We start from the raw sequence: 21,726 nt of genomic DNA on the forward strand, positions 1-21,726 counted from the left end.
TGAGAGAGAGAGGCAGAGTGCGAGCAGGGGAGGGGCAGAGAGAGAGAGGGAGACACAGAATCCAAGCCAGGCTCCAGGCTCCGAGCCGTCAGCATAGAGCCCATCGTGGGGTTGGAACTCAAGAACTGCAAGATCATGACCTAGCCGAAGTTAGATGCTTAACCAACTGAGCCACCCAGGTGCCTCTAAAAGATATTTTATAATGAGAGGTTTATTCAGTCTGTCGTTCCATTCTATTGCTGGAAATAAGTTCTTACCTTATCCCTTCCTTATTGCCCCTGTCCTTGAAAATCACTTGTGTTCTTTAAAGAAAAGTAATCTCACTCTTGTGATTGGTGCCTTGGTTCAATAGAGATATTCTTTTTTTGATGGTGATTTAATAGATAGGTAAACTGATATCACCTGTGAATAAATTCAACAAGAAATATATAAGACCTATGTGAGGAAAACTTTCCTAAAAGAGATCAAGGAAAACAAATAAATGGAGATATATATCATTCTTCCTTGATAGAAATGCTGAAAATAGCAAATACACTAATTCTTCCTAAATTAGTAAAGAGGTTTAATGAATTCCAATAAAGATTCCAATAGATTTAAATTAATTTTTAGGGCTTTTAAGTGAATTTCTATGATATCAGCTAAAAGGATAAACAAAAAAGAGTAAGTTTTTAAAGTTAAAATATGATTGAAAAGCAGAGACTGGCCCTATCAGATATGAAAGCAAATTAAATCTGTGTTAACACTGTTACACAAATATAGGAGTAGACAATTAATACCTTGAAACAGATAATTATCGAGTATAACTGGTACCAGAAGGTCACTTACATTAAATCCACTTAAATCAAGGATCAAATTTTTATAATAACTAGTTTTACTAAAACTAACTTGAAATATTTTGCTAAAAATATAAAAATAAACTTATTTTCTATATAATGAAGTTAACTTCTAAATATTTTAACTTTTAGAAATAACTTTTGGCATTTTTCTTGACAAAATTATTTGAAACATGAAATGCTAATTTTCATTTCATGTTTGATTTCTCCTCCTTAATTGAATCATTTTTCAAAAATTTCCTAGACTTCATTTTTGTAAGGGTTTCTTTCTAATCAGACCATTCCTTTATACACTTCTTGTGTCGTTGCCCTTTTGGCCTTGGCTTCTGCCCTTTGATTGCAAGCTGCACTGACACATTCTTAGCTCTGCTCATGATTTGAACAGTTCTCCATCATCTTTATCAACTTCATGAAATCTGACATATTTTGTGAGATTTGCTAGCTTACTTTGTAATGAATTTTCATTGCACTTGCATTGTATTTTTGAATGACAGTCTGGAAGACACTGGCAAACACAGGCATTAACATAGATGATACTGTAAAGCAGAGAAAGATATGAAAAGAGGCCCTTACTTTTAAGTAAGAGTATTTTATGTTATGACTCAACATCAATAACAGATTGCATGGTCAATGAATACTTGAGTTATGAGGACACTTTGGTATATAAGAATTCAGTGTATGATAATGTTTTCACTCATATGTGGAACTTGAGAAACTTAACAGAAGACCATGGGGGAAAGGGAAGGGGAAAAAAAATAGTTACAGATGGAGAGGGAAGGGGGCTAACCATAAGAGACTCTTAAATACAGAGAACAAACTGAGGGTTGATGGAGGAGTGAGAGAGGGGAAATGGGTGATGGGCATTGAGGGGGGCACTTGTTGGGACGAGCACTGGGTGTTGTATGTAAGTGATGAACCATGGGAATCTACCCCAAAAACCAAGAGCACACTTTACACACTGTTAGCCAATTTGACAATAAATTATATATTTTTTAAAAAAGCATTGTATGATAAAGGTGACTTTTTTTTTCATTAAAAAGTTTTTTAAGGTGATTTTAAAAATCAGGAAAAGTAGATCGTTCAATAAAATTAAGAGACTAAGAACCTTAATGTAGCTAATGCCAGGGCCTTTGAGTCCTGCAAGTTTCATATGCCTCAATAACACAAAAAGTATTGTGTTGTCTTCGTCACGTATAGTATCCTCTCCTTGCCATGGCAAGGTCCAGAACAAAAGGGCAGGAGGATAGTTTCCTGATGCTTATTTTGTTCAGGGCTTTCTTTTTTATTTTTTATTTTTATTTTTTAACGTTTATTTATTTTTGAGACAGAGAGAGCATGAACGGAGGAGGGGCAGAGAGAGAGGGAGACGCAGAATCCGAAGCAGGCTTCAGGCTCTGAGCCATCAGCCCAGAGCTCGACGCAGGGCTCTAACTCACGGACTGTGAGACCGTGACCTGAGTTAAAGTCGGACGCTTAACCGACTGAGCCACCCAGGCACCCCAGGGCTTTCTTTTTTATTTGACAGTCATAGTTGGGCTTCTCTACATCACTACCAGCATCTATTTTACAGAAGCCTAGCAACATATCTGCAGAGAAGGAAATCTTATCAGAGGAACCTGATAAGTAGCCTAGCCCTTCCGTAACAAACCTTCTCAAGTGTTATGCCACAGGTTACGGATGTGCTAACGTGCACTTTGAGTGGTGGAGCTCAAGGCCTCCTTAACTCTGGCAGCTGTTATGTAGCCTCTCCCATTTAACTGTGCATTGTACAATGCTTTTCCTTTTCTTTCTATGCCATGAAGTAAAAAAAAAAAAAAAAAAAATTCTGGGGAGCACTGTTATAAGCAATTAGCTGTAAACAATGGGAACATGAATAGTATCATTATGCAAACAGAGTCATCTGGTTTAGGGAAGAAAATAGATTGTAGCAGAAAATGGATTGAGGGGGCAGATTAGACTTTTTCCTGAATCTGAATTCACTCTCGTTCTATTTTCACATTAGATCATATCATCAATTTACATTAGTATCAGCCTTGTGCAGTTTTTACTTGTTCCTGGTCCTTTACACATACCTAGATAATTTCCAGGAGGAATGAAGAGTTGAGCAATAGTCATAAAAGAAAAATCAGAGGAAAACATTTGATGTAGGGTTTAGCACAGAAACAAAGAAAGAAATCGGAAAGAAAAATGCTACATATGGTTATATTGAAACAAAAATGATCAGTACATCTAAAAATTCTAAGAAATTTAAAAACAAGCAAATGGGAAGACACAGCAGCATATATGATTTGCAGTAACATTCTTTTTTTTAATGTTTTTTAAAAATATGAAATGTATTGTCAAATTGGTTTCCATACAACACCCAGTGCTCATCCCAACAGGTGCCCTCCTCAATACCCATCACCCACCCTCCCCTCCCCTCCCTCCCACCCCCCATCAGCCCTCAGTTTACTCTCAGTTTTTAAGAGTCTCTTATACTTTGGCTCTCTCCCTCTCTAACCTCTTTTTTTTTTTTTCTTCCCCTCCCCCATAGACTTCTGTTAAGTTTCTCAGGATCCACATAAGAGTGAAAACATGGTATCTGTCTTTCTCTGTATGGCTTATTTCACTTAGCATCACTCTCTCCAGTTCCATCCATGTTGCTACAAAGGGCCATATTTCATTCTTTCTCATTGCCACGTAGTACTCCATTGTGTATATAAACCACAACTTCTTTATCCATTCATCAGTTGATGGACGTTTAGGCTCTTTCCATAATTTGGCTATTGTTGAGAGTGCTGCTATAAACATTGGGGTACAAGTGCCCCTGTGCATCAGTACTCCTGTATCCCTTGGGTAAATTCCTAGCAGTGCTATTGCTGGGTCATAGGGTAGGTCTATTTTTAATTTTTTGAGGAACCTCCGCACTGTTTACTGCACCAGTTTGCATTCCCACCAACAGTGCAATAGCATTCTACAAATAAAAATCATTCTAACATAAAAGACTAACATCCTGATAGAAAAATAGCCAAATGACATTTGGAGATGATCCACAAATGAGGAGCTGTAAATGAGCAACTAATGTGAAACATCCAGCCACAGAAATAAATACGAATTAATGAACAATTGAGAAAGTTTTTTATTACATAAGAAATTTGGCAGACATTATTTAAGTTTAGGGGAAATAGGCCCCTTATATAAATGCTGGTAGTTATGTAAAGTGATGAGCATTTTTATAGGTCAATTTGGCAATACATTAAAAAATGTCTTAATCTTCATACCTTAGACCTTATGCTTTAATTTAGGAGTTTGGTCAGAAGCAATGATCAGAAATGACATGAAGATACATGAAATGATATTCATCACAGCCTTATACTGTGAAAAATGAGAAGCAATTGAATTCTACAAAAATGAGAATAATGGATTATGGATTATAATATGGAATCCTGGGTAATCACTAAAATAATGTCTTTGGAGAATACATATGGTATGGAAAATACTGTCTGTAGGCTGCTTAAATTGCATGTACATTATTTCAAATATACTTTATTTCATCTAAGATACTATTATTTGGAAGAGGCATCATTTTCTCTGGCACTAAGAAAGAAAACAATAAAAATAACACCCAAGATATGAAATCTGATAGAAGACCCTGGCATAAAGGTAGGCGGAGTCAGAATAAATGAGAAGTAGACTTGTCTCTGGAAAGGGACAGCAAAGAAACTAGTTGGTCCCCATTCAGAGCGTGGTTCTAATTCCTACCACCACCACGATCCAAAAAACTTCAAGCAGAGAGAAAATGTCATGCTCACAATTGGTAAGTTCCCCCAGATAAGCAAACATCGGTCCTCTGGCCGAAACTGGACTTCAGGCAGATAGCAATCTTTTCTTTTGTAACTTTGTCAGTAATTTTTTTTTTTTAGACACCTTTGCTTCTAAAATGAGTTTCTATATCAGAATTGTTAGAAATGAAAAACTGTGTCTAGTGTGAAAGGCATATACTAAATATATGCAATTGGAGGGAGATACTCCAAAATTTAGCAGTGAAGCCCAATGTGTTGGATTACATACGTATTTTACAGAACTTCTCCATGAACATTTATTACATATATTTAAAATGTTTACCTTAATTAGGATTCCCATAATTGTTTATAGTCTATTTTCTTAATTTGATCTCCCCTATTAGTATATTTTGAATCATTACCAACCTTTGGCAACAAAGCTCAGGCATTTTAGACTTTCTGTAATTTCAGCACTTTGGAAAAGAGCTGTGTTTATTTTGGCTGCAGACCTGTGGGTTATTACTGTCAGCAGGTGTGTGAAAAGTCTTCCAAAACACTGGATCCCTGCATTGAGGGATCAAAAAGAAAAGAAAAAAGGAGGGGTGCTCAAGAGCACATGCTCTGGAGTGAGACCCATGCTCCAGTTTCAGCTTTGACCCTTCAGTTGTATGACCCTAAGCAAGTTATTTAAGTGGTCGTAAGACTCAGTTTCCTCATTGTTACAACAATGATAATTGTGTAATGGAGAGAATGAAATGAAACAATGTAAAAGGCCCATCATGTAATATCCCTGTTGGGATTCTAAATCAAGGTCTATGAGAGCAGCTACTTGAAAATGTGATTTATTTTTAATATCCCTTTGCTCTTCTTCAACGTAGTCACTCAAACAGTGATCATGCGTAAGAGAGACCTTTCAAAATTTATCATCTCTTCAGTGCTTCCCTTTTTAAATTACATATTCTCTATTCCAGCAAATAGAAAAAGGTCGGGGGTGGGGGAGGGGGATATTCATGATGAGCGTAGCCTTGATGCAGAAAACAGAAAGGGAAAATTTCTAGGCCGATTTCACTGAACAAAGATGCAAAAATCCCCAAACCAAAATGGCCAGCAAACCAAATTCTGCAACACACAAGTAAGTATACACCATGACCAAGTTGGATCTATCCAGGAGGAATGCGGGGCTGGTTTGACATTAGAAAAATCCATATAATTTGTTACATTAACAGAATACATGAAATAAATATGATCATCTCATATAGATGCAGTAAACCATCTAATAAAATTCTACATCCATATATCTTTTTGTAAAAAAGTAATTTTTAACAAACCAGAAGGGAACTTCCTAAATCTGATAAAAATTATGTACCAAAACCCTAAAATAAACATTAATGGTAAGTTCTCTAGTGTGTCCCTATTGGGTGCAGTTTGGAAACCTAAGTTTTGACTTCTTCCTTCATTTTTTTTTAATGTTTATTTATTTTTGAGACACAGAGACAGAGACAGAGTGCAGGTGGAGGAGGGGCAGAGAAAGAGAGGGAGACAGAATCCGAAGCAGGCTCCAGGCTCCGAGCTGTCATCACAGAGCCCGACGCGGGGCTCGAACTCACAAGCTGTGAGATCATGACCTGAGCTGAAGTTGGACGCTTAACCGACTGAGCCACCCAGGTACCCCTCTTCCTTCATTTCTAAATGACTCTTTTTTTTTAATTTCTTAAAAATATATATGTTTTAAAATGCTTATTTTTGTGTGAGGGAGAGAGCAGGAAAGGGACAGGGAGAGGGAGACAGAGGATCCAAAGCAGGTTCCATGCTGACAGCAGAGAGCCCAATGTGGGGCTCAAACTCACGAACCTCGAGACCATGACCCAAGCCAAAGTCGGTCACTTAACTGAACCACCCAGTGGTTCCTTCCATTTCTGAAACAAGCTTTTGTTGTTCTTCACTATTAACTGTTTTTGTTCTTTTGAGACTAACATATTCTCCCATTTTATTTTACTTTGAAATGGTATACCTTTTTAGTCTTCTCATCTCTCTGAAATGCATTTTATTGTTATTTTTTTCTAACTATTTTGTCCCCAGATTCTTCCTTTTTATACTCAAGTGTTTCTGCTTCAAAAAGGTAGAAAGTCTAAGTGTGAATTTATTTTTCTCAATATGAATAACATTGAGGTTCAGATCTCAGCTATGATAGTGTTCAAGAATTATCACTGGAACTAGGGTAGTGTCGGTCATTAGAGTGGTGTCAGCGCCCGACTGGGATGTTGTGTTTCACCAATGGAAGCCGGTAAATCTTGAAAATGATTGTCCACAATCAGTCCTGTGTTATTAGAATGTTCCTTACTGTGACTCTAGACATAAAGGCTGGTATAATCTTTTAACTATAGAAGTCTTAGAAATTAATTTTATGCAATACACGTTCGGTAATAATGAGGCTCTGTTGTATGGTGTACCTCCCTGGAAGGTACCAGGAGCAACAGAGAAGAGTGAAAAGCAGACAGTGAGCAGGAGACATTGTTTCTGTGGGCAGTATTGTGGGCTGAATCGTCTTCTCACATTGGAAGAGCTAGCCACGAGCGTTGTGTGTCCACCCCTTCTGTTATTCGTCATTGTAAATTTTACATGGTTTCACATTTAAATAAAACCTCAGTTTCAAAAATTATTGTATGTCATATCTCAATAAAACTCAGTCTAGGGGCGCCTGGGTGGCTCAGTAGGTTAAGCCTCTGACTTCAGCTCAGGTCATGATCTCACGGTCCGTGGGTTTGAGCCCCGCGTCGGGCCCTGTGATGACAGCTCAGAGCTTGGAGTCTGCTTGAGATTCTGTGTCTCCCTCTCTCTCTGCCCCTCCCCCACTCATGCTCTGTCTCTCTCACTCTCAAAAATGAATACATGTTAAAAAATTTTTTTTTTTAATTTTTATTATTATTTTTTTAACATGTATTTATTTTTGAGACAGAGAGAGAGCATGAACAGGGGAGGGTCAGAGAAAGAGGGAGACACAGAATCTGAAACAGGCTCCAGGCTCTGAGCTGTCAGCACAGAGCCCGACGCGGGGCTCAGACCCACGGACCGCGAGATCATGACCTGAGCCGAAGTCAGACGCTTAACCGACTGAGCCACCCAGGCGCCCCCCCAAAAAATTTATTTTTTATTTTTATTTTTTTTAAATTTTTAAATTTTTATTTTTTAATGTTTATTTATTTTTGACAGAGAGAGAGAGCATGAGCAGGGGAAGGGCAGAGAGAGAGAAAGGTAGACACAGAATCCAAAGCAGGCTCCAAGCTCTGAGCTGTCAGCACAGAGCCCGACGCGGGGCTCAAACTCACAGACCACGAGATCATGACCTGAGCCGAAGTCGGACGCTTAACTGACTGAGCCACCCAGGTGCCCCCAAAATTTTTTTTTAAATAAAAAGTAAAAAAAAATAAAACTCAGTCTAATTATATACAAAATTACCATTTTCATTTTCCACTATGCTTTAATAACATGGAAAAATCAAAATTGCTTTTCCTGGTTTTCCTCAAGGGCAGCTGAATGTACTTCAAATACTATTTAGTTATAAGGCAACCTTATCATATTTGGAGATCGGTAGAATAAATATTGCCTCACGTAGCTGAAATGTTTAGAGAAGTATGCCATTTTCATTATGTTCAGAAAAAATATGTACTTATCGTGAATATCGTGATAAAATATCATATTTTAGTAATAGAGAGATGGGTACAGAAAATTCCTACTTACCTGGAGTAATTTTTAAAGATATGTCTTGATGAATTAAGTTATTTTAGTTACCTAAGAGTTATATTCTGATTTAAAAAAAACCACTTTTCAAAGAATACAATAAAATATTCACAGCACTACAACTCTGGGGAGCTTAATTTAATCATTGATGGCTCAGGAAGCAGCTCAGAATCTTTCAGTGCCTCCTTTTTTTTTTTTTTTTTTTTGTCTTAATACAAGGGTCTCAGATTTTATTTTTTTTAGCGTTTATTTTTGAGAAACAGAGACAGAGCACAAGCAGGGGAGGGGCAGAGAGAGAGGGAGACACAGAATCTGAAGCAGGCTCCAGTCTCTGAGCTGTCAGCACAGAGCCCGACGTGGGGCTCGAACTCACAAACCATGAGATCGTGACGTGAGCTGAAGTCAGACACTTAACCGACTGAGCCACCCAGGCGCCCCACAGTGCCTCATTTCATAATGAACCTCAGTACAGGGTAAAATGAAAATTCTTTGAATTTCCTGATTATTTGGATTATGAATAAGCATATATGTTTTGTAAAGGTCATGAAAGCTGTGTTGTATGTGCCCTCATGTATTTTCCTATAATCCTGTCTATCTCTGTTATGGGCATTATAGAAAGGAGAGGTTGAAACTTACCCTCCTCGGTTGGAAGGTAGAAATGAAAATTACTCCGGTTAAACCAGAATTTCTCAAAGAACGACATGTGGACCACCTGTCTTAGAATCATCTAGGGTACTATTAGAAATGCAGATTCCTGTATCCTTCACCAAACCTGCTGAATCACTTTATCTGGGAAAGATCCCAGGATAGTGACGGGCTCTCCAGGTAATTCTCACAAAAGTTTGAGAATCATTGCCAGATGGCTTCTGGACCTGAGTGAGCAACCTAGGGTAGGCAGCACCAAAACAATTCTTCCCATGAATCCTGATACAGGAAACAAATGACGAAGATTGAAATGGGTGTGCCACTTCCCACGGAGTATGGGAACAGGAAATAATATGTTCTACCGTCAGACCGAAGGAATTTGAGAGGCAAAGTTGGAAATAGTTCAGAGCTATTTCATTCATATTTATAACATAGGCTTACTGAAGGTGTAGATTTCTTATTGTATTTTTCTTTATTGATGTGAAGCAACATGAAATTAGCCGAGCATCATTTGATTCATTTGGAACATGTTTTTATTGTTTAATGCTTTGCTTTTACTTCGAACACTATAGTAAATGTCTTTTGGGGTTTCTTTTCACTAAGTATCTTGAGTTTTCAGAGCTTTAGATGCCAAAGAATTACATATTTTCGTTAATCAAGCCAATTTCACTTGTAGTTCTAGTTATAATTATCTGTTACCACTGGGAGCAGAATATAATGGTATTTAGAAAGAACTTCTTTTTCCCTTTTTTTTCCTTTTATGCCACTGTGGAAAGCTAAGTGGGTGATAGTTCTGTTTGATAGTTTCCATCGTTTTTTCCCATGAGAGTTAGACATGCATAAACCTCCCTTAACCACCTCTCTCCTTCCCCCTTCAACAATCCCCTATCCACCTAACCCCATCTGAAGGGCCAGTCAACAGTATTTATTTATGAAGCACTTATTACACTATGGGAAGTTGCAAAAGAAGACTTTCCTTTTCAATATTCTATTACTGTTGAGAATTCAGTAGTAGAATTCAAATCTCGCTCCACAGCTCTATTATCCCAAAGTTCGCAATACTCACTTCTGCTCCGAGGCAGCCTTCGCTAAGCCACGGGTCGATCATCAAGGCTGACCTTAGTATTTCCTCCACCTGTCTTCTCCAGAATGCTCCCCAGCCGTATGCACTGTGGGCCTTCTGGTTTTACCATGCGCTGTTCTTGGGTACGAGTGATCATCAGTTCCGAATCCTAGTCTGCTCCTCTGTTTACAAAAGGAGTGGGTTGAAACCAGACTGCTTTCTCCTTGTCGTTTTGACCTTTCAGCCTCCACAGGTGAGACACTAGCACCTGGTAAAGGAGATCAGACAGCATCATTAAGTAGGAGAGATACAGGTTAAAGCTCTGCAGCACTATTTTGGGTTTTCACTTGCATCTCCCAGGGGATAAGATCTCAAGGGTTGGGACCTTTTAGACGGAGAAAGTCACCCTCCTGAATGCTCCTGCCTGCCTTGCTTTCAGTTTTGTATTACCACCTCAAAAAGCCTTCCTTCTCTGAATCTTTCAACTCCCCCTATTCCTCCACTGAAAGGGACGTCCTTGTCTGAGCATATGTGTGTACATGTGTATGCATACATGTAGGTGGAGGATGACAGACAAACTGACTGCGGGTCCTCCAATTCACGTTTCTTATTCAGTAATTCTCTCCAGGCAGCTGTGAGCTGGTGGTTTCTTTGCTGATTAACCCACACGTTAAGCAGGCGCGCACACACACGTTCATATAGATTGTACTGGATGGTATAAAACCCAAATATCGAGAATAGAATAAAGCCACAACATTAGTAAAGTTCATGCCCTGGCTGGTAAATAAATAGGTCTGTAAAGAACTATTTGACATCTTTATGGATCTCTTCAGGAGCCAGAAAAGAGCTGGACTAGCTCTTGATGACTTTCTCTCCCTTTCACAGTGGTCACACTGCACACATTTTATTTCAGAATCTGCCTCGGAAAAATATGAGGATGAAAAATACAGGCTTCCCAATTAAACTGAGTTTCAGATAAACTATAAATAATGCTCCATGAAATACTTAGGATATACTAAAAATTATCTGGTGTTCATTTAGAATTCAGATTTATCTGGGTATCCTGCATTTTTTTCTGGCAACTCTTTTCCTACCATAACACCTTGTTTATCTCTAGTCTTACTGCTAATATCTTAAGACTAGGGACTCTACCTCCAATCTGGGTATCTGCACCTGCCTGGGTGGCCTTCCCAGCGCTACTCTTCTGATTTCCCCTCATAGCCTGCTACACACTAAATTTTTTAAAACTGCTGTTTTCATTATGTTTCTCTTCCACACAAGAAAGTGTGATGCTCCCGTTGCTTTCCAAAGCGATTTTCACTGTGCAATTTTATACTAGATTTTGTGTGTGTCTGTTATGCATTTCCTTGGTGAACCTTTCTCTTTTAACAGAAAAAGAGGTGTCTTTGAGCTATGTGAAGAACTGTGGCTTATACAAAGAAACAAAAGTGGGTGAGATTAGAAACATGCACCTTGCCTCAATGATGACTTTTCCTTTAGACATCAGTAGGTTGAAAGCCCCCTCATATCATTCAACTCCTGCCAACATCTTGCAGGATAGGCAGCAGGTCAGGCATTATTACTTTCATTTCAAAGATAAGGTCACTAAATCCCAGAGATGTGAATTGTAAAACAATTACATGGCATAGCCAGAGTTTGAATAGCAATCTGCCAACTGAAGTTGATTTCTCTGTCTACTTTTATGGACCACCAGTGTTGAAAAATATAAAATCAACTTTGATACAATATATTAAACAATATTTAAAAAATTTTTTTTAATGTTTATTTTTGAGAGAGAGAAAGACAGAGCACAAGTGGGGGAGGAGCAGATAGAGAGGGAGACACAGAATCCAAAGCAGGCTCCAGGCTCTGAGCTGTCAGCAGCACAGAGCCCAACGTGGGGCTCGAACCCAGGAACCGAGAGATCATGACCTGAAGTTGGGTGCTTAACCGACTGAGCCACCCAGGTGCCCCATAAACTTTGTATATATTTAAGCCTCAGAAAGGTTTCTCTCCCAACCCTGAAGAGATGTTCTCATTCCCTTCTGTCTGGTGGACCTTGTCATTTAGCTGTCAGTTACATATCACAACAATTGGATGTTTGGCCATTTGACCTATAGGGATGGCTTTTTAATGTGGTCACAATGGTGGAATATACCTGTGTTCCATTGCTACTATTCCTCAAATATTTAGAGATTATCAGGGTGTTTCAGGGCTCATTTATAAGTCACAAAATCATTAATATTTTATGTTTACTCACTTAAAAGCATAAAAAGGGAATAACTTAATTTGGTTATTCATCGATTCTGCTTGGTTCTAAGTTTTGTCTTTTTCCACAAATGTGTTCTCAAAAAAATAAAAATAAAACTTCATTTGCCTCCCAGTCCTCCATACTTTTCCTATCTCTTTAGCCTCACCTTTAAAAAAAAAATAATTTTATTTATTTTTTTCATCATTATAAGTGCACTCTTTATCTCCAGCCCCTTTTTCCCCCCATCCCACTCCCACCCCCCCACTCTGATAACCATCTGTAGTTAAGAGTCTATGATTCCCCCCCCCCCTTGCTCATTTGTTTCTTAAACTCCAGTGAAATCATATGGTATTTGTCTTTCTCTGACTTATTTTACTCAGCATTATACTCTCTAGCTCTATCCGTGTTGTTGCAAATGGCAAGAATTTATTCTTCTTTTTTTTTTATGGCTGAAATATGCCACTTCTTCTTTTCCTGTTTATCAATCGATGGGCATTTGGGCTGCTTTTATAGCTTGCCTATTGTATAATGTATATTATTGTATAATAAACATAAGAGTGCAAGTAACCCTTTGAATTAATGTTTCTGTGTTTTTTGAGTAAATACCCAGTAGAGCAATTCCTGGGTCATAGGGTAGTTCTATTTTTAATTTTTTGAGGAATCTCCGTACTGTTTTCTACAATGGCCGCACCAATTTACATAGTCACCAACAGTTTAAAAAGAAAATCTATGGACTTCTCATGGCTTGAATATCATTTCTATATCTGCAGCCCAGCCACTCTCTATACATATAACTTTCATATTTAATCACCCAGATGAACATTATCTTGTGTGTCTAAAAGCCATTTCACACTTAACATGTATCTTATGAAATGTCAATTCTGTAATGCTCAGGGGGGAAAAAAAGAAAAAAAGTTTAGAGACATTCTTTTCTTTCTTTCAAACTTTACATTTGGTATATTAGCAAATCTTGTGGGCCCCGCATTTCAAATATATCTTCAGTTTGATCCCTTTTTGCTATGTCCACTGCTTCCCCACCCAAATCACCATTATCTCTCACCTGGTCTCCCCTTTTGTCTCTGCACTCCTTGACAGAAGAGCCTAAGTTCTCTGTTAAAATGTAAATCAGACTATGTCACTCTGGTGTATAAAGCCTATCAGAGCTTCCCATCTCACTACAAAGAAGCCAAAGTCTTTATAAATGGTCCATAAGACCTTACCTGATTGCCTCTGGGGCCACAACCTTTGATGTTCTCACCACAGTCCCCTTTCACCCTCTTCTCCCCATGCCAGCCTCCTGGATGGTCCTCCTACAGGGCAGGGTGCTTTGGGTGTGGACTTTTTGCTTGCTGTTCCTCCTCTCTCACACACCAGCATGACTTACTTCTTTCTTGTACGTCTTTAATGTTACTTCCCCAACACTTTTAGCAACCTTCCCTGCCTTATTTCTCTTATTTGCAGTTACCACCTTAACATACTAAATATTTTAGAGGTGCCTGGGTGGTTCAGTCGATTGAGCGTCTGTCTGACTTCGGCTCAGGTCATGATCTCTTGGTCCATGAGTTCAAGCCCTGAGTCAGGCTCTGTGCTGACAGCTCAGGGCCTGGAGCCTGCTTCTGATTCTGTATGTGTCGCTCTCTCGGTCCCTCCCCTGCTCATTCTCTCTCTCCCTCCCTCTGTCTCTCAAAACTAAACCAAAAAAAAAAAAAAAAATTTGTTTTTGAACATTAAAAAAACATACTAAATACTTTGCCAGCTTATCTTATTTTCTACCCAGCTCACGGTAAGCATAAGTAAATATTTGAATAAATGAATGTGAAGATGATTTTCCTATGTTGGAGAGATTTTAAAAATTTCATCATGTATTTTGATGCAAATCTAAAAGTGGTTTTCACAAAACAGTTTGAATAATCATCCATCAGTGTGTGCAGCCTTCTAATATGATTACTTTGAGGAAGTAAAGACTGAAAAACATATTTGATAACATATTTACTATTAGCAAACATGGATGTAAATATAAAAAGTATTGGAAGAAAACACACATTGAATGTATTATTAAATCTGAACTGACTTCCTTAAGAGGTGATTATGAATACAAATGTAGGACTCTAAGCTGTGCAGAGAAACTATGAGTCATTTCAGGCACAGGAAATCATGTCAGATAAAGCTGAAAGGCAAAGAGTGACTCTGGTGATTGAAAGTTGCTAAGTGATGATAAAGGTTAATAGTATTATATTGATATTTATTAAGGACATAGGTACATAGGTAGCATGGGATTGTGCTAAGTGTCATGCATGGTGGTATCTTTATTTTTTCATTCTACAGAAAGAACAAAGAATGCCAAAGCTTAGGCAAAGTTAAGTAGCTTGCCTATTGTCCCATGGGCTTTCATGGTGGAGGCCATGCATGAATTTAGATCTCTCTGATGCCGAAGCTCAAGTCCCTGACTACTGAGTGGAGCTGTATCTGATTATGAGATTAAGTTCTAATGGCAGCTCGCAGAGTGAAATTTAGGCAGAGGTTAAACTACTGCAGAAAATCCTGTAAGGGGACCATTTTGGAGAGCAACATGCCATTTCCCAGAAAGCCCAGCACAGCCGGGATTTCCTCTACTACTGGATCAGGTTGCAACTGCTTTGGCTGAACATATGAAGGAGGTAGTTTGCAGTCAGGGGCAAGTTGTGCGTGGTTCGAAAAATACCTGTAAACACTGGATGCACACACTGTGGGGTTAGATGCTCTCGACAGAAGAAGCACTAAGAGACTGAATGAAAGTAGAATCAAGTCTCCCATCAGAATTTTCCTGTGCAGTTTCAACTGTTCATTCTCGCTCCTTCCCCTTCGCTCTCTTTTCTTCTGTAGGTGTATATGGTTGATGTAACATATATCACTTTACGTGATACGATCTTGCTAACAGTCAAGCAGCTTTGCTGGTCTAGAGAGGATTATTTAATGGTCTACAATATTGAAAATCTTGTCAAAATAGTTATTGTTTGTTGTAGCGCAGCCACATATCCAAAGCTGGGAGAATCGGGTAGTGCATCCATCGTGGGAATACATCAACTATCTCCAGAATTAACAAAAGGGATGGCTTCCACTGTGTAAAAGAAGATTTCAAGTGTCTCCGTGAGCCAGTCAGCATTGACTCTGTGTCCCTCACGTTGTTGAGAATAGTTCCCCTCGACCCCACTCCCACCCCAGCACATTGAGGCAAGGGGCACGCTTCTACCAATATAGAAGTGTTCTCGGCAGAGCTGAGTCACGCCGTTCTACTTCTCAGATTAGGAAAGCAGAATCTGTGGAGTTTGGATTGAGTGTAGTCTGGAACACCTTCTCCTGGATCGTCTATGACATCCTCCTATGACATGATTTCCTTACTCTCCAATCATCGCTATTGGTTTGAAACAACGGCACTTGATAAATGTTCACTGAACTTAAGTACTAACTTAGGGTTTCTCCCCCTAAATTAGGGGCTTTTGAATCCTATCCAGTCCTAACCTGTCCATTCTCCTGTTTGCAGTTGTTGGCATCTACCCAAGATGTTCCTTGGGGTATGTGGAGGAGAAGCTGTCCCAAAGCTCTGTGTAGTGGCCGAGAGGATCTCACTGAAGAGCTGAGAACAGCATGTCAGAGAGACCACCGCTTGAAAGCCTGTCGTGCTTACAGACTCCTTTCGAAAGAGGCCGCCCCGACCACAACCCGCCAAGCAGGTAGCAACGCAGTCTGTTTCTTCAGCATGGGTGACCATGTTGTCTAGCATGTGAGCCGTCCATCCTAGCCACAGGTGGAGCAGGAGAGGACACCTGGCTCAGAGGTAGCCAGCCTATGGGCTGCTCAGTGGCTTCCGAGATAGCCTCCAAGGAGAGCTTTCCCCTAAAAGGACAATGGTGACAGGTTCTCTCCTCGGGGACATTTGATAGTAGACAGAGGACTGGCAGCAAGTGGGAACAGGACAGAAAGAGCTGCGGTTGTTTGTGCACCTTGAATTATGGCCGCATTCTGAAGGCATCTGACAAAGAGCTGACGCAGAGGTGTGCCGGGGCTGGCCCTTACAGGCCCAAGAGCTGGTGCACGCATCTCTTCCCAGCTCTGCCGTGGGTCGGTGGGAACACTGGCACCACATAAACTGGTTTTTGTTACAGCTGAGATCTCCCGCCTCCAGATCTGGTTGTTCAACATTTATTTACCAGCACATTGCTGGGCAGGGGGAGGGATGGGAGCAGGGGAAGCAGTCACCTCTTCTTCTGGGTCCTTTGTCTGAAAAGCAAACAATGCTTAAGGTAGTATGTTGCTGCGGTTGGTATTAAGATCATAATAAAAAAGACATTAGAGAAAACGTGGTGAAATACGTGATTTAAGTCTCAGTCATCCAGGTACAAAGCTCATAGGAATGTGGTCAGAATGTGGTAGTACTTTTCTGGTTCCTGATGCCTATCAAAGGCACAGGCTCCCACCTCCCAGGCCCACAAAGGACGACCTGACAAGCCGGTTAAGCCTCAGGTCTTATTTCCACATGTATCCTTTACCCCTGTGACTTGAGGCAACTTGAGGGCACACGGTTACTTCAAACCGCAAGAGCCTGATGAATACAGTTTTTGAGTGCCTTTTTTTTTTTTTCTTTTAAATGTAGGGAGAATAGGACAGATCAGTACAGTCAAAAGACTAGATATGACTTTGGAATGAGGCTTGATCCCCCCATACTACTTCCCCCCTTCCTAGTAGCGTAATTTATCATCTATGCCTCAGTCTCCTTAGCTGTAAAATAGGGATGAAAAATAATAAGCTCAGAGATGTTTGTAGGGATTACATAAAGTACCAGGTGTAAAACACCAGCAGAGCTCCTGGCACTTGTCATGCATTCAAGTAACCTTAGCTCTTTCTCCTCTCTTCAACAGCCTTCTCGAGGCCTTTACAACAGCTGCTGCTTTTCTGTCAAGTCGGCAGAATCGACACAATTACTTCACTCTCCACTCACACTAATATGAACTAGGTTGTATGACAATGCATTCTTTATGAGTTTACGTGTTTGTATATAAGGCCAACTAAACTATTTTACATATGGCTTAATTATTACAGTCCTTTTAAACAAGTTTTTCCTTACACTCAGCTCAGCGCTCCTGTAAGTCAGTCCACAAATTACTGTGCTCATTTCCTTTTCTTTTTAAACAACTCCTTAGACTCTGGGCAAAGAACTATGTTAGGTGTTGTAAGGGAATTAAGAAAAACAGATGCTTATGTAATACACAATTAAAGATACAAAGAAGAGGAAAGGGAGGGAATACTCGACAGTCTTCCTGAATATCCTCTTCCCACTGCCCAGCTTCTGGGGAGCTAAACTGAATGATAATACCATGTGTCTTTTAAATCCCTCATTTACTGTCTTGCAGTTTATTTACCCCTAGCTTACTTAGGTCATCTGCCCTTAGTCCCATTATCACTGCTAGTACATGAAGGCTGAAATCCACCCATTTGCCAGGAGTAATTCATGGGAGGTTGTGCTTGTCAGTACCAAGTCAGTACCAATTTAAGGGGAGCCCCTTGTAAATGGACTGGCTTTTCACATGTGGGCCTTAATTCTTTGCCAGAATTAAATTTGTTTCGAAGTTTCTGATTTTCAAACAAAGCATTTTAAAACAAGCAGTGTGATGCGCAAATTACTATCCTTCAGTTCATATTAGAATAATCCACTCTAAATCTGTTTGACATTTACCCCGTAAGAATTTTGCATCAATAAATCATTTCTGTAGCATCTTAAAATGCACAAAAGTAATCATATAACATCCTGCATCTCCAGGGCCTGTCCCGTTAGTGTGAATAAAAAAAATAATAAATTATAGTAATCAAGACATAATTATGTTGTCTTAAAAAGCTAAGGGTCATTTGGACTTGATTACTGAAGGAGTTATCAGTGCCAAAGAAAAGTCAGGGAACTACTTACTGGCTTGGGCCTGTAATTAAACATCTGGGACGGACATTTCGGTCATCAGAAGTAGCACCTTTGGAATAAATTTCAACACTGCCTTTTAGAGGAGCTACAGCAAATACAGAACCAGTGTAAGGGCTGGAGAGAGGTTGGTGGAGGAAAGGCCGACTGGTCTCAACATCAGCATTTAGCTGTTAGGAAAACTGATGTCACAGTAGCTTGCCTAAAGTCCATATATAGTATTCAAATACTAGTTTGGGAAGAGTCGCTTTGTAATTTTGTCTAAGAACCTCCACCCCCCCTCCCACCCCCACCCCGCGGAACACACACACCTGGTGTCCAGGGACCGCTCACCTGGAATGCAGGTGGGTGGTTTTAAGAATTACAACGCCTGTTTGTTGCGTGCTGGATGGCTCACCTGAATGCACAGTGCCGCGCCAGCCTCACCCTCCCACACTTAGAGAAGTATTTGCCAGATCTTTTCATCCCCTCGTTACCCAAAGCTCTCAACTGATTAGGGGCAACGCAACAGTCTCCTCAAACCCCTTAAACGTCCTCCGGCGGGTCCCTGGCTCGCTGTCCGGTCTCCTCGTGGTGGTTTCTCTCTTTTCTGCCCCTTCAGGGGTCTCAGGTGGGACCTGGGTGGGGTGCTCGGCTCTGCTCTTGGGCCTCAACCCTGGAGAGGGATGCGCCCTGGCAGACAGATTCCACCTCCCGCTCGCGCTCGGCGGCCGGCGGCCTCGCGGCGGCGGTGAAGGAGGAGGATTCGGAGGAGGAGGGAGTTGGCGGCCGCCGAGGCCGGGCAGCGGGCCCCGTCCGCGGCGGGCGCGCTCCGCGGTCCTCCCTCGCTCGTCTCCCATGCTCATATTTGGACTCGGCTGCCCGTGCCCAGGAATTTCCCGTCATGCCTCCCGCCGCCCCGTCCGTCTCCCGGAGCCTGGGAGGGAGGGAGGGAGGGAGCGAGGCTCGGACGGCGGCGGCGGCGGCGGCGGCGGCGGCGGCTCCCCGGCCCTTCAATGCGCCCACGGCGGACCCTCCCGCGCCCCCTCTCGCTCTGCCTCTGCCTCTGGCTGGCCGCGACTGCGGCGCGGGGAGCCGCGCAGTCAGGTAAGTTCGGGCTCCTTCGCCGCCTCACCTCCCTCTTCCCACCCCAACCCTGCCGAGTTGAGGTGTGACCCCGACCCCTGATCCCCTCCCAGCGCCGGGCTGCGCCCCCTTCAGACTCCTGCGGGGACGCCCCCTTTCCTGAGCTCAGGAGGGGCGCGGAAGGGGAGCGCCCCGCGCGGGCGGTGTGTGTGTGTGTGTGTGTGTGTGTGGGGTTGGGGGGTGGGTGGATGGAAGGAGGTCAAGCTGGCTTCGCCCCCGCCTACGGGAGGTGTCTGGCCGCCTCGCTGACACCTTATCTCCTCCCCGGCGCGAACCTGAGCCCGAGGGAAGCTCTCGCCCGGCGCGGGCCCCCGGGGAGGGGCTTGGCGGGGCAGCCCGCAGGGGGCAGGGGAGGGGCGCCGCGCAGGGGGCCACCCGGAGCCCCCGCTCAGCGCAGGACCGCTCCGCCAAAGTGCCCGCTCGGATAACGGGCCGGGGCGCGTGGGAATGCGCCGGTCAGGCCCGCGCCTCCCGCCGGGCGTCCAGGAGGGGCGTGGGGTGCCGACGCGCCGGGAGGAAGCGCCGGGAGCGGCGGGAGGCGAGGAGGGGACACCGGGGGCGCACTGCCGCTCCCCCCCCTCCCGCCCGCCGCGTCGCCCGCGCCTCGGGCTCAGGCTCAGGCTCAGACTCCCGCGGGCCCCGCTGGTATCTAATAGGCCAAAACCGAACAAAACCCCGAGTATGCCAGGTACCAGTCTTGTTGTTTTTAAGGGGAAAAAAGCATCCGAGTCTGGTTTGTAAGTTTTACAGTGGACTGTTTTAAAGTGAACGAAAGTGTGAACGGAAGGTACCATTCCTGCATTCCTTAGTTTAGGACTATAATTGTGGTAATTCTGAGGTCTTAACACGATAATTTTTGAAGATCGTTTTCTTCTAATATTAGTGAGGGTTTTTTCTTTTACGTAAGGTTATTTATAAAAAGTAATGATTTGAGATTACAAATGTAGGTTTAGGTAAATGTGAAATTGCACGAACGTTGCTATTTGTGATGAGTATCTAACTTACTAATCATCAGAGCTTCTCAGTTCTTAATTTTTTTTTCTGGAATGATAGAACAAAAATTTTAGTTCCTCAGTTGAGATTAGAAAATTTTAGTTTGCTTTTGGTTTTGCCACCAGTAGACTAAACTGTCAACATTAGATATGGCTTACAATTAGGACTTATAAATTAGTTGAAAGCTGACTCTATTAAGCATACATTATGTTCAGAACCCTCTGGTTTTTTTCTTCATATTTCCATTTGTAACATTGGTGGCAAAATAGATTTTGAAAGTTGGTCTCGTCTATAACAAAAATCTTCAGGATTCAGGTAACTTATAACATTGCCAATTTAGGTTAACGGGAGCTTTTAAAATGTTTAATTTTATTAAATGTGCAGTTTATAAATACTAATTTAAGCAATGATATCAATTGCATGATTGAAAACAGTACTGTTTTCAGTACTGTTGATTAGTACTGTTTTTTTTTTTAAAGATCTTTTATGAATTTGTATTTTACGAGTACCTTTAATAGTACTTCTTGGGAAATACAACAGGTTCTAACAGCACTTTTTATTAGTGGTCTTCTAGAAAATACTGTGCTGCACGATAAAGAGTGGATTGTACTGCCAGGGAATATGGTTTTTTTTTCTTTTTCCTTCAGTGATATGTTGACTTACCTAATACTTGTGGTAAAGCAGCCCTTGAAGACCCAAATCCACTGTACTGTGGCCCCTTTCCAGCAATTTTGAACACCAAATTTATATTTGGACCATTTAAACATTCATTCTTTTAATTTTGGTCCCTGCTGACATATAAGTCTAATTTCTGGTGACTTTTATTAGGGCCCTATGTGAACGTCTGGAATTTTTTTATATTAAAATAAGTAGCTCTCTGCCATGGAGAATTTTGTCACAGTGCCTAAACTGCCTGTCTGCCAAGTTTGCAAACATACAACATAATTTAGATTTTGAATCAACTCACGGTTTTGTGGCTTTTAAAGGTGCTTGTTCTAATATCTTAGCTAAAGTGTTAACCCATTAGGTCAGAAATCTTTACTGTTTTGCTAAACCCAAGTAACAAGAATATGCAAAGAAGATCCCAACAATAGTTTCATAGGTTTTCCCTATTCGAATACGTTCATCTCTTTTAAGTTACAAATGAAATTTCAACCATTAAAGAGGAACTTTAGGAAATAATGCTTTTTGGTTCTATTATCTGGTTGCAATTCTTTGATTTTATCTCAGCCGTGTTACTTATTATAGTTGGGGATTCGGTTCAGATGTTTAGCTCTCCTCTCTGTAAAGTGATGAAGTTGGACATAGTCTCCGTGTCCCTTCTCACTCCAGGATCCTGAAATATTGTTTTTGTTTATAAAATGCTGCAGTTA

At 41.2% G+C, this 21,726-nt stretch overlaps 1 protein-coding gene and 2 long non-coding RNA genes across 9 annotated transcripts in view; 2 read left to right on the forward strand and 1 right to left on the reverse strand.

Moving 5' to 3' along the window:
* The window catches only part of LOC125919307 (uncharacterized), a 33,837-nt gene that overhangs the window by 7,879 nt on the left and 4,232 nt on the right, over window positions 1-21,726 (reverse strand). The window contains exons 1-4 of one of the 4 annotated variants that reach the window (XR_007456715.1): window positions 18,569-18,910; window positions 14,993-16,548; window positions 10,044-10,308; window positions 258-402 (exon numbers count right to left, since the gene is read on the reverse strand). This is a non-coding gene — a long non-coding RNA (uncharacterized LOC125919307). Of the gene's footprint in view, window positions 1-257; window positions 403-10,043; window positions 10,309-14,992; window positions 16,549-18,229; window positions 18,511-18,568; window positions 18,911-21,726 lie in introns of those variants that run through there. The other 3 variants (XR_007456714.1, XR_007456717.1, XR_007456716.1) reach the window with 3 other exon arrangements.
* Window positions 5,592-16,137, forward strand: LOC125919308 (uncharacterized). Its single transcript, XR_007456718.1, has 2 exons — window positions 5,592-6,259; window positions 15,812-16,137. It is a non-coding gene; the product is annotated as an uncharacterized LOC125919308 (long non-coding RNA).
* The window catches only part of MSRB3 (methionine sulfoxide reductase B3), a 172,963-nt gene continuing 170,220 nt past the window's right edge, over window positions 18,984-21,726 (forward strand). The window contains exon 1 of one of the 4 annotated variants that reach the window (XM_049625917.1): window positions 18,984-19,321. In XM_049625917.1, coding sequence (XP_049481874.1) covers window positions 19,073-19,321 — 249 coding nt within the window. In that variant the 5' untranslated portion in view covers window positions 18,984-19,072. Of the gene's footprint in view, window positions 19,322-19,673; window positions 20,049-21,726 lie in introns of those variants that run through there. The other 3 variants (XM_049625916.1, XM_049625918.1, XM_049625919.1) reach the window with 3 other exon arrangements.

Source organism: Panthera uncia, chromosome B4 (genome assembly GCF_023721935.1).
Source record: "Panthera uncia isolate 11264 chromosome B4, Puncia_PCG_1.0, whole genome shotgun sequence".
Classification (NCBI taxonomy): domain Eukaryota; kingdom Metazoa; phylum Chordata; class Mammalia; order Carnivora; family Felidae; genus Panthera; species Panthera uncia.